At 45.5% G+C, this 12,164-nt stretch overlaps 1 protein-coding gene across 4 annotated transcripts in view; it reads right to left on the bottom strand.

Moving 5' to 3' along the window:
• Positions 1-10,743, bottom strand: part of NOTCH2 (notch receptor 2) — an 89,883-nt gene extending 79,140 nt beyond the window's left edge. For 2 of the 4 annotated variants that reach the window (XR_009724202.1, XM_061345467.1), the window contains exons 1-2: positions 10,538-10,743; positions 450-531 (exon numbers count right to left, since the gene is read on the bottom strand). Coding sequence is in view for 2 of the 4 variants with exons in the window: in XM_061345467.1 (XP_061201451.1) it covers positions 450-531; positions 10,538-10,619 (164 nt within the window). In the remaining 2 variants the exon portion in view is untranslated. The remainder of the gene's footprint in view (positions 1-449; positions 532-10,537) is intronic. The other 2 variants (XR_009724201.1, XM_061345466.1) reach the window with 2 other exon arrangements.
• Positions 10,744-12,164: the final 1,421 nt, after the last annotated feature.

Raw genomic sequence — 12,164 nt, 5'->3', positions numbered from 1 at the left:
ACTTGCTCTCCAGTACATAGAAGGGAACTGGAACACTTCAGAGTACAGAGTAGTTAAGAAAAACTTCATAAAACTATTCAAATTATGTCTGATGCTCTATAAAGCAAGGCAATTTATAAAATAGAGAGCAAGTTCCAACTTAACTTGTGGGTCTGGAAGCAACATATAGAGTTTACCTCTATGATGGCTTTGGCCTCTCTTCCTAACCTAATGCAAATAAATCAAACTGACAAGATCCAAACCCAAAAATCTGAACAAGAATCCAGATTTCTGATGTTATGAAAAGCTAGCACATAAAAAGTAATGCATTATCACGAAATACCAACTCTGCTAAACCTGAATGTGCTGAATGTGTCCGATAAGAAAGTATTAACAATTCACATTTCCTTTCTGGCTAGGACCTGAGTGAGAGACAACTGGCAATTAAATTAGAAATTAAACCAACTTACTTGCAATATCCTGTACCATTCTGATATGGAATGCACTTTCCCTCATTAACACATGGCCTGGAATCATCCATACACTGTAAAGCTGAAAGGAAATGAGAGTCAAATCAGTAGCCATACATGTCAAGTCAAAGCTTCATTAGCATATTTTGAGGAATTAAAATCTTATAGCAGAAAATTTTGTATGTCTGGAACAGAAACAAAGACATTATCACAGAGTTTAATTTAATCTCTGGCAGCATCAAAGAGCCAGGCTGGAAGAAGAATAAAATACAGATTTGTTCATCAGGCAACTAAATGTTTTTAGAATTTCTTTTAGGTAGATTTTCAAAGCAAAGCATTGCAGTAGTTTCTACATTCGTGTCAGCACTTGTGTATTTTGACTTAAACGTCACCAATGACTACCTTCTGATCAAAATTCTAGACCAAAATTCACCAAAATAAGAGGCAACTACTCCTAAGCCGCCTTTAAAAATATTTTGTCTCAAATCTTTCCTTCTTTTCAACCACCTTTAGGGACACTTGGCACTCAAACAGGAGCATCTGTCCCTCACAATCTCACCTACTGTACATTTCTAATAATCCAGAATTCGCTGCAACATCATTACTGTTGTAGCACTCTGATTTCAGTCTCGGTTGCATTTAGGAGTAAGTGAAAACATCGGAGATGTTAAAGACTTTCAGCAAAGAATTTGTTATTTCTAAGGAGGAGATGCTCTGTAGCTCAAACTGACATTTTTGGTGTTACATTTTAAAAAAGGCCTTAGGTATGATACAGTTCAGGCTGGCCAATTTTTATCCAAGTCTACTGGAATCTCTAGTGGGATCTCTTTCTGATCAGCTCTGACAAGTGGTTCGTCTCTTCACGGGGACCTGAAGGAGCACACCACAGCTATTTCTGAAGTGAGCAGAAGGGTGAGAACTATGGAAAAGCTGCAGGAGCAGAAGGCACTCTAGAACCACAAAAATTTAGCCAGCCATCCTAGACCACAGCCTGCCATTTGAATAACACCAAACTAGTGGATAAAAGCTCTCAGAACCAGAAGATCTGGGCCCTATCCTAAACTTACAAATGTATTGAGAAATCACAAGCTCTTCCCAGCCTCCAGTTCTGTCTCCTGGCCCTCAAACACACACACTTCTGTGCCATTGTGGAAATAGGATCCGTAATCAGTCTTACAGGCAGCTAGAGGCATCAATGACATCCAGCCACGTAAACTGCCTACTTGTGACCAGCTGCTGAAGGGCAGATAGCCTTTTTGGTTTTTAAGGATAGCTTTCCTTTCCGCAAGAGGTATTAAATTTTCAATACAAATTCAGCAAGGGACATCAGGGAAGAAAACGGTCCAAACCACCACCAAGTTTATGTACTGACAACTAAGGAATAGGGCTCAGAAACAAAAGAGTTAACTCATCAGTTCAACCAAGCTTTCCCCGCAACCAGCCCAAATTCAGTCCAGCAATTAGACCACTTGGAACAGACTCCACTTACTGCTGTCCAGGGCTTGAAGTGTTATTTCTCAATAACCCTGGAGCATGCAAACAGCTCACGTGCACTATAAGGTACTATAGGAGCATTTCACACTTGCAATCCATACACAGAATACAGTTAAACTGAACACAGTTGCCCAAGAAAATTATCAGTATTTCCCACAATATGAGTACAGCTGTTTCTGTTAACTTGATTTCTGAAAAGGGGGCACTTGGATGGAGCTGCTTCTGCAGAGCTCTCAGGAAATGAACAAAATTCCACTCTGAGCCCCTTTCAGATAACCCCTGAGGTCAGGGTTACCAAGCGACAGAAATATTAACACAGATTTTGCATGGCATTCCCTCCCACAGCAGTCAAACACACACTGATTTGCACCTGTCTGAATTTTCACCCCATTTAACGGCAACATCTGCAAGACTTCGACTCCAAATTTCATCTGCTTCTGTCTAACACTACAGCAGCTTGTTTTCACAACAGAGATTAACTCCAGTTAGCATGGTTCAGTTACAGTGTGTTCAAGAGAAACTGCAAAAGAACCTATAACGATTCAGACTGCTCTTACCTCCTATGGTAACTCAGGGAAACAGAGGAAGGTTAAAACAAGCCTTACTCCACTTCAGAGAACCAGAAGGGTATGCAGTCTTCATATTCTCATCTTACTACCTTGAATGCTCATTCTTTTCACACCAATCAAGCCAGTGGAGCAAATACTCAGAGGATTATTTCTTTTGTGCCCATGCTTTCAAACACAATTTTGTAAACTCTTCAAGTACTCGTGTACCCAGTGAGAACTGAGCAGTCAGTTGATTTTGTAACCCACACAGTAAAAGCTTAACTAGCATTTGGCCAAAAACATGCAGCACAACTTTACGGAGGGGAACAAGAGGATGATGGCTTTCAGGGTCACAGTAAGGATCCAAATCAGTGATTCCTGTTTAGCTCAACAGGCCAAACACAGAGAGAGTAGAGAGGCTTTAGCAAAGTAATGATTAATTTGCTCCCGGTTTTTGACAAATTATTCCTGCCTTGAACTGCTGTTTAGCAGGTCATTAAACCACTGCTAGTCCTTAGAATTCTTTAACAGAGGCACACAGTGAATGGGGCAATGAAGGCAGCTAAAAACATATTTTGTATTTAGTAATTTACAAGTGAAAGAAGCTGAAAAAAACAAAAGCAAAATGACTCTTGTACTCTTTCAGGTTAAGACTAAAATAGGCCAAACAGAAATACATTGAAATGCAGCTAAAGCCAAAGTGCATGTAAATGTAACCATATTTTATATTAAAATGAGTATTAAAAAGTAACATGACCACTTCTCTTTAAAGAAAGAAATCACAAGGGAGACTGAAGACTACAGTTCTCACAGTAAAATTAGCAATTCTGTGCACAAAGCACTGTCTTCCGGTATTTCATGATATCTTTAAGAATTTCATAATGCATACAAAACTGAAGCATTTCAACATGAATTACTTCAAAAGCTACTTTTCTGCTATGCGACCATGTTGTGCTCAGGAGTTAACAGTATCAGAAACTTTACCTTCTACCTCAGCCACCACTAAAAGCATGTCTCCTTACATCCATTATGGTAACTGGAAACACTTCGGCGTGCACAGCATGAGAGAACATAGCCTTGTCTTGAAAAGATAAGGCCACTTTTCTATAAGCCATATATAGATAGATAGCATCAGCACACTGTCAAGGCTTTGAGTAACAGGCTGCTTTCAACAGTTTTCTTCTGTGTTTTAAAAACCAGCAATAAGGAATTATTTGTTGTTTTCTGGACTTGCTCTAGCTTGCCAAAACTATCAGAATCTGGGTTAGCCCACGCCAAGCATTAACAGCGATGTTTCAAGTCCTCGCACCCTGGTGCAGTTGGAGGGCTTGCTCCGGTATGCCAGCAGGTTTCAAGGGGAAATCCCACAGCTTTTTCATGTGCTGAACTGCCTCATGATCTTTGTCAGTCCCTTTGGGATGAATATGGGAATATTAGAAAACATCCCACAATTATCAGAAGGCAGACTTCTTATGAAGAGTGCAGGCCACCACTTATGGAAGGTGGTGGCCCCAATTTCTAGCATGTGTTGTAGCCAAGTTTGAAAAACTTCCTGGATGAGGGCTCTAAGCGCACATAAGATTAATATTTTTAGCTATACTACCTAGCCTAACATCTATACAAATCCTCACACATGCCTTCATTTAGAAACAAATACTAACCTGATGTTTAACCAGCCTACCAGAACTACTTCCCAAAGCCAGAAGGGAAAAGAAGTATCCACTGATGTAAAATGAGCACAAGCAGAAAGTGTTACTCACAGAAACGCTATAGGAGCTGCTGTGATTCTCAACATCCAAATCCAAAGCTCATGCTTAACTGGAGTACAATTTCACTGATTTTTTTGGCTAAAGAGGCAGTTAAAGCAAATCTAAGAGGAAAAGTTGTGCACTGCACCACTGTTCTTTAGAATGCCAAGATGACGGGGAAGTTGTGATTGGGTTTCTATACTTCACCTACCCTACCCACTCTATATTCAGATACTTTCCAGGCTAGAAAATTAAAAGAAATAGTGAAGGATTAAGATTAGAAGATGTGTGAGACTTCAGCTTTTACGGGAGAAGGGAAACAAAGCCATAACACCAGAGAAAATCTGACAGAGCTTTGTTATAAATGCTAAAAGGAAAGTAATTCCAATAAACTCCTCACTCACAAGTTCAGAAAAAGTCAAGCAGAAATAAAAATGCAGAATACCAAAACAATTAATGCTCTGAGGAAGAGATGTTACAAAGCTGATTTCCTGTTGCTTTGTGGTTGATTATGCTGCATCTAAGAAGCTACAGGGTCTGACCAAAAGTTTTACTTTATATAAGGGAAGAGTAATAGACTGGCAGAGAACACTGCTGAGCTGTTGGTGCAGCTTTCTCCTTGGGAGGACACTACGTGGGTCTCTCTCTCATCTTTGTGTCCATGAATTTTCCATTAAGTCCATAAAAACTCAGTATCTTTCAAGAACACAGACCTCTATCACATTGCCTGAAACCTCTCCATAGGTTCAAAAGCTTTCTTGTGGGAAAGGGTGAAAAACAAACTTACTAAACATAGAAGAAAAGTCAGGCTCAAGATACCTTTAAGACTAGAAAGAAAACTAAAGGACAAAATAGGTTTCAATAACATAGTAGTCAGTGGATTTTCTGTCTTGACTGACATTAATGAGAAACAGCCTGTCATCTCAACAGTGTTACCCATTCTACGTGAAGAGAAAGGAGGAAAAAGGATTCAAAGCCCTCAAATAGATGCAACACAGGATACATGGGGAATCCTTGCACAAGCTCAGGCTCCTTGCCAAAGGTGGATAAGCTCTGAAGAGCACGAGCATCAGCATGGTCAGAGACACCATGCCACACTACAAATCAAGGGGTCTCAAAATTCCAAGGCAGTGAAAAACAGCTTCTGATTCCCTTCAGGAAAAACAGAGCATGAAAAATGCAGCTAAGAGAAAATGCTGAAACATGTGGTACAATCCTGAAGGAAGAACAGCAGGTCCTCAATATGCAGAAAGGGACAAAATAGTTCCGCAGAAGCACCTCATAGCACACAAACAGCTGCTGAAAAAGCTGGTAAGGAATAAGAAGCACTGCACATATGGAGAGAAGATAACCAAATTTGGAGGGAAACCACAAAGGACTAATTACGCTATTCACTAACCTCAACAGATTACAGTTCCACTGAGATTATGTACCAGGGAAGAACTCACTAGTAAATAAATGCTAGCTGAAATATGAAAATAGCTTTTTCTTTTTTTCTGAAGATCACCCCATGGCAGACACACAGTGGGTTGAGGAAGCAAACTAATCTAAATCCTTACAGTGAAAAATGATAGTACCTTATATTCAGCTCATATGTAGAAAACATTAACATTTGTGGAATTCAAACAAGCTGATCTGTTTGCACTTCACAGACAGCAGTAGTTAAGGACAAACCATGCAGACAAGGCATGAAAATAGTCCATAAGGTAAAAATGCTTTAACCAGATTATTAAGACATCTCCACTGTTTTTACACACAAAAGCCTGAAATCAATTGGATAGTGCAAAACTCACCAACTGAGAAGCTAAGCAGAGCTCAGAGGAGTGTGAAGGTACTCAGCCAACATCCTGTACCTTTCAGGAGAGAAAACCCCAATATCTAAACTGGTTTCCTATGCTAATTTCTCTAGACCAGCATAAAAAAGAGTGGATTTCAGAAGAACAAGTTTGTAAGAAGGAGAAACTTTGCTTCACAAATTCACCAAGTTTTTCTGAATTTGAGAATGGTAATGACAAATCTGACTGCATTAAACTGAGATACACAAACTGCATGCCCCGCAATCATCTGTTTCTAATCTCTCTCCCAAACACCCAGGAATGAGCAAAAACTACTAGTTGGCCTCCTAAGAACAGAGCTAGGAACTACTGTGCAAATTCACAGGTACAGTTGAAGCCCTTCTGTCATCAGGGTCTTAGGCCCAGGAAGCTGCAGGCGGACAGTTATTTCTATCAGATGCAGATACAGTTCACGTGACACTGTTCCTGTTGAAAAACTGCTGATAAAAGCTCAAGTTATAATACATATTGAATTCCCACTGAACTTGTAACAGAGTTCCAAAGTGCCAGTCACCATATTCTCCATTTCCTTACACAGCTACTGTTTCCCGCCTTCTCCTATTTTCAGTTCTCCCAACAAAGCCAAAACCTCTGAAATCCAGAACAGCCACATAAAGTATTTTGTTAAGGAAAAAAAAAAAAAAAAGAGTTTTCAACACAAAAAAATGTAGGGAAGGCAATTAAAGAGCCAAAGAGGTATTGGTGTTTCCATGGCAATCTGGCAGACGGGAGCCATGCTCGCGTCTTCTCCCAAGCCTTCCGTCATTCTCCAGCACTAAATCTTTATTAATCTGAGCACTAAGCAATTGCTGTGCAGAAACGCCAGCCCGCTCCTTGTGCTGAGCAGTGCTTCCACAGCCATCCAGGGGGAGGTCAGAGGAACAAGATGAAGACTTGCTGCATGGAACAAACAGCAGACGCCGTGCCATTTTGAGATACAAAGCTCTTTTCTCATCCTCATAGCAGGCTAAAAAAAGGACTTGTGCCCTAGGAACAGACTATTTTCTAAACAGAACGAACAATTATTTCTGCAGCTCTCAGATGACTGTGTTTAGAATGATATAAGCACTGTTTCTTCTAGAAGGGCACTGACAGCCCTTGACTTTTGCTGGCAAGATAATTTCAGATGGAATTCATAGAAACTAAGAAAATAACCACAAAAGGACTTTTTAAGCACAGATGCTTAGAGAAGCTCTTTTTTTCCCCAATATGGATGACATCTCCCTTTATATGTTCCAAGAGAGGTAAGATTTAATCACTGCATCACTCCTCCACTTCACAACCATTAGCCAAGAGTACAAACTGAAAGGAAACGATGTTACATCTGGAGTTACAAATTGTGACTCTGTTTTTGCTGTTAAGTAAGACTCCCAAGCCCAGAAGACACAGGCTGCCAGAGCTCTACTGCTGCTTTTCACCTACACCTTGTCCCACATTCAAGCCCCAGCCACCAGACCCCTCTGACAGCACAGAGACCACTTTTGAAAATGAAAGAAGATGAACAGGACCAGAGCATACTGAAGAGAACTACCCACCTATTGCAACAGCAGCAAGACCCCTTAAAAAAAGGGAGGAAGGGAAATAGCTATAGAAGCTGACAAAACCCAAACCCACCCGCTGTAAGAGATTCAAATGCCAAATGCCACCAGAGGCACGAGTTCTCTTTTCCCAAGGATTCAAGTCCTGAGAACATCAGCAAGAGGATCTTCACGTACTTCTAATCTAAGTGATGCCCTGCAGGAAGTGATGCGAGTTAGCCAGATTCTCATCACACTCTTCAGAAAGTCTAAATCAGCATCTTTGATAAGAACAAATTTGACAGGCAATAAAGCCTTCAAAAGATCAAGTAAAACTTGCTCTTCCTTAAGCAAACCCATACCAAGCAAACCAGCACTGTCAGCTTTACCCAAAGTCCTCAAAAGTTTCACTTTTTGAATACTAAAGATCTCACACTGCAGTCCACATCAGCACACTACCTTTGTACTGCTCTAGATTAAAAATGCACTGGAATCTTAGAAATACAGGCTGATAGTCAACAGCAACCCAGCAAAGCTGGGCTTAGCAAAACCTGAGGGTTAATCATGTCAGTAAGTAATTAGGGTGGGCTTTACTAGCCAGGATTCCTGCTTTCCCCACTGCTATCTGGTGAGAAGAGGAGCAAATGTTCACAGCAATTATCAGGAGTATCCACACCAAAAGCGCAGGTGTTGCTGCCCCACCCCAGCTTACTACACCTTCAACTGCAGTCTTGTGCAAAACTAAACGGCTCAACTGGAAAAGCAAGTTGCTACACCATTGGGCTTGCATGATGAGGCAGAGTTGAGTAGTCCAAACCATAGCGCTTAGGTGCATCCAGGAGCCTCCTATTTATTGACCAAGAAGGCTGACATCAGGTACCTGCCCTCTCTTGCACAAGAGCATCAAGGCAGTTGAATATGCACCTGAAAAATACCCTTTCGGTGACTTCATCTTTCCCATTAACTGAAGCCACAGCTCCCACTCCCAAGAACCAGAGGCAGGTCAGTATCTCATGAACAACCAGAGTCACTTTCAGTCTAGATTTGTCATCTCTGACAACCAGCCTTTGTTTCGTACTGGGAAGAAACTTCACCCAACCAGCCTTTGTTTAGAACTGGGAAGAGATTTCACCCACAATGCCAAAACCTTCTGCAGCATGGGAGGACCCTGATCAGCCAGGTAGGTATCCCTACCCAGTCAACTGACAAGTGATACCACAGCTACTTCTCCTCTCAGCCCTGCCACAGAAGGAGCTGGCAGGACTAGTATTAAGCTGACAAGATGCTGGTATGAAAGTACAGGTTAACTAAGTAGACATGACATTTAGTCTTAGCAAAAAAATGGTATTTTGTTGTCTTACTGGACTGTGTAAACTGTTTCCAGAAATAACAGTCCACCACAGTGTCCACAATGCCCCACACCTCTACCCTACCAAGAAAACATATTTCTGAACTTTTAAGGCACCTACCCTTGAAAGACCTTTTATCTTCTCAGTCCCTTTTGAGCAAACCTGACAAAAAGACACTCAGGCAACAGCTGGTTTTTTGGGTTTTGTTGTTTTTGTTTGGTTTTTTTTAACTTTAACCATCCTCTTGCAACACATTAGCAAAACCAAGTCAGTCAGATTTCAGAGGGAGTTCCAGCAAATAAAAAGAAAAAAGCAACAGCATTTCTCCTGGGAGACAAGTACCGACCATTTCAAAGCCAAAAGAGATAGACTGATTCACGCTATACTCAAAACAGCAGTAGTGGTCAAAACTGCAGACAGCAGTTTCTACTCCTAACCATAACAAAGAGTAAAATTGCTGAAATTATCAGTGTCTCACTCAGTCACACACTAAACAAGTTCCATTACCACTTTCTCCCATTGCTGCACTCTTCACAAGTCATCTGAAGTGCAATCCAGCCTCTCGGCAGGAAAAAGGAAGAAAGAATTATAAGTCATGCAAGCAATCCAGGTTTGATGGGGCTTGAGCAGCCTGGTCTGGTGGAAGGCGCCCCTGCTTATGGCAGGGGCTTAGAACTCGATGAGCTCCGAGGTCCCTTCCAACCCAAACCATTCCACAATAATCAACGACTGCTGGCGCTTGAGAGCTTTAACGTGCTGCAATGCTGCGAGTGCTTTAAGAGCAGGGCTGCTGTTGGGAGAGGCATGAAATCCACCAGAACCCAACAGTTAAGGCTGTGGACCATGTTCTTCAGCCTGGCTGTAAAACATACTGCGAATGCCAACGTGCAACAGAGAACAGTGACAAAAAAGCAGCAGTTCCCTCAGAAGTGCACACACGGCTTCACGCCTGGACCGATTAATAGTTAAAGCAGAAGGATATGTAGAAATTCCTTCTGTGTGTGCAGGTATGTCCTCAACAAAGAGGCTGGAACGAACACGACGCATGGGTATTGAGAGCGATGGAAAGCAGTAAACCATTTCCCTCGTATTTTGAAACCAAACTCCTCAAGCGCTCGAGCCATTTTTGCAATAGCACATCTATCACTGCCACGCACTGCGGCGAGGGACGGCTGACTTCGCCTCAGCGTTCCGTTACGCGTGAGCTCCCACGGGAGAGCGGCCCCCGCTGCCCCGCACGGAGCTGCGGAGCCCACCCCCAGAGCCGCGGCTTCGCGGGCAGACCCGCACAAACCCCTGCCCCGGCCCGCGGCGCGGCTCGGGGGTCACCGCTCCTCCGGAAGCGGCGGCGGCCCTGCGGGGCCACCCCCCGCGATGACACCCGGCGGCGGCCCCGCCGCCCCCCGCACCAACCCGCACCCCCTTCGCGGCACGAGAAAGGGGGCACCGAAGCCCGCCTGGCCGCGCTGGCGAGGGCGCCGGTCTCCCCGCGGCAACGGGCCGGGCAGCGGGAGGCTCCGGGCAGCCCCTCAGCCTCCCGCGCACCGCCTCAGCCCCACAGGCCCCCACAGCCCCTCGCCCCCGCCCCGACACTCACCGGACGCTGGTTCGGCGCGGCTAAGCACGGCCAGCACCAGGCCGAGGAAAGCGGCGAGCGCTGGCCCCACTCCACGGGCCATGGCCACGGCCGCTCAAGCCGCCACTGGCACGGCGCGGAAGGATCTACCCAGCCACCGATGGCGCCGACGGCTGCCCCGCGCGGAGGGACACGTCTCAGGCGCACGGACCCGCTTCCTCCGCCGTGCCGCGCCGCGCCGCGCCCCGCCCCGACCGACTGCCGCCAGGGGGCGCCCGCCCCGGGAACGCGGGGCGGGGCCAGGACCAGGACCGGGAGGCGGCTGCGGCGGCGGCGGCGATGGTCTGAGCCGGAGGAAGAAGGGCACCAGGACGAGGAGCATCGGGGAGGGGGATTGAGGGCAGTGGGGACAGAGATGGCGGACAAGGGCAGTACGTCTCGCCCCTGTAGGGTGGCGATAGCGGCAGCGAGTGCTCACGGGGAGAACAGCGGAGTGTTCCACCTGAGGTGCTGCCGGGGCGCTGCCCGCCCTGTGTTCAGGCTGGGGTGCAGGCCCCAGCGTTGCCTGAGGGCAGATACCGGTGGGAAGGGAAGCCCCACAACAGCATCGGCAGGGGGAGTCTCGCCCCGTGGGAAGCGGCGTGGGAGCCTGCCACCCCACCTCTGGGCCCCATGCTGCCGGAGCCCAGGACCACACACGGGTTCCCACGGAAGAGGTCTTGGAAGGGCAGCAGCTGAATTCAACCTCAAGATCCCTCCTTGTCCTCAGCCATCATTTAAAGCGTTAAAAACCCTTCTGCCCTGGCTTCAGCTCCCCGCGGACTAAGAGCCCTTTGTGTGCGGTGCTGACATGGCAGACTGGCCCGTGAAGGCAGGATTGTGCTTGGGTTTGGGGTAGGGAGGAGGCAATGAATAAACCTCACTGTTTTCCCCCTGTAGTTCACCAGATCCCAGAGCTCCTCACAAGCAGGGAGATGGATGGTCAGTGCCCTACCATCACCATGATTTTTACTGGTATGCCAATGCAACCTGAGTGATAAATACCTTGGCATCCTGCATAGCTCACAGAGGTTCCTATTGCCGCTCCTCCAGCCACTTGTGGGCAGACTGGTGCCTCACAGCCACATGGCCATCCCATGGCACTGCTCTTGGCACACCTCCCTCCCTGCAGCTCCTCACCTGCTGAAGTGAAGGCCAGACCCCCAACATGCCTGAAGCTTTCCACATATAAAATGATGGGTAGTGGTGAGTTAAAATGATCATGAAGCTGGGAGTTGAGGGACAAGCAGGAATGTCACTGGAACAAGGAGAACTTGGGGGTGCTCTCCTAAATGAAGCTAATTCACGAGGAATTCTGTTGTTTCACCAAAAGCTACCATTTCCAGCTCCCGTCGGTGCTGAACATTACTTATTGTCCCTGTCCTTGAAGAGGCTGGTCCTCTACTACCCGTGTTTTGCTTTAGCAGAGCACAAGTTACTGATCCCCGGCATAGCAACAGCCTCTGAGGTCCCCAGTGCAGCTCTTGGAAGCTGCCATGAGGCCAGCCAGCTCCACCTGACACATGAAGCTCATCAGGGGAATCCAGCCCGAATGAGGGAAGGTATTACCTTGCTCCTGCAGGAGCCTGCGGGAACCTACTGATTGCTC

The sequence above is a fragment of the Neopsephotus bourkii genome, unplaced genomic scaffold, assembly GCF_033783945.1.
Source record: "Neopsephotus bourkii isolate Nb327-2 ecotype Australia unplaced genomic scaffold, CSIRO-AGI_Nbou_v1 NB_234, whole genome shotgun sequence".
Taxonomy (NCBI): domain Eukaryota; kingdom Metazoa; phylum Chordata; class Aves; order Psittaciformes; family Psittacidae; genus Neopsephotus; species Neopsephotus bourkii.
This window is presented reverse-complemented; position numbering and strand designations above follow the sequence as displayed.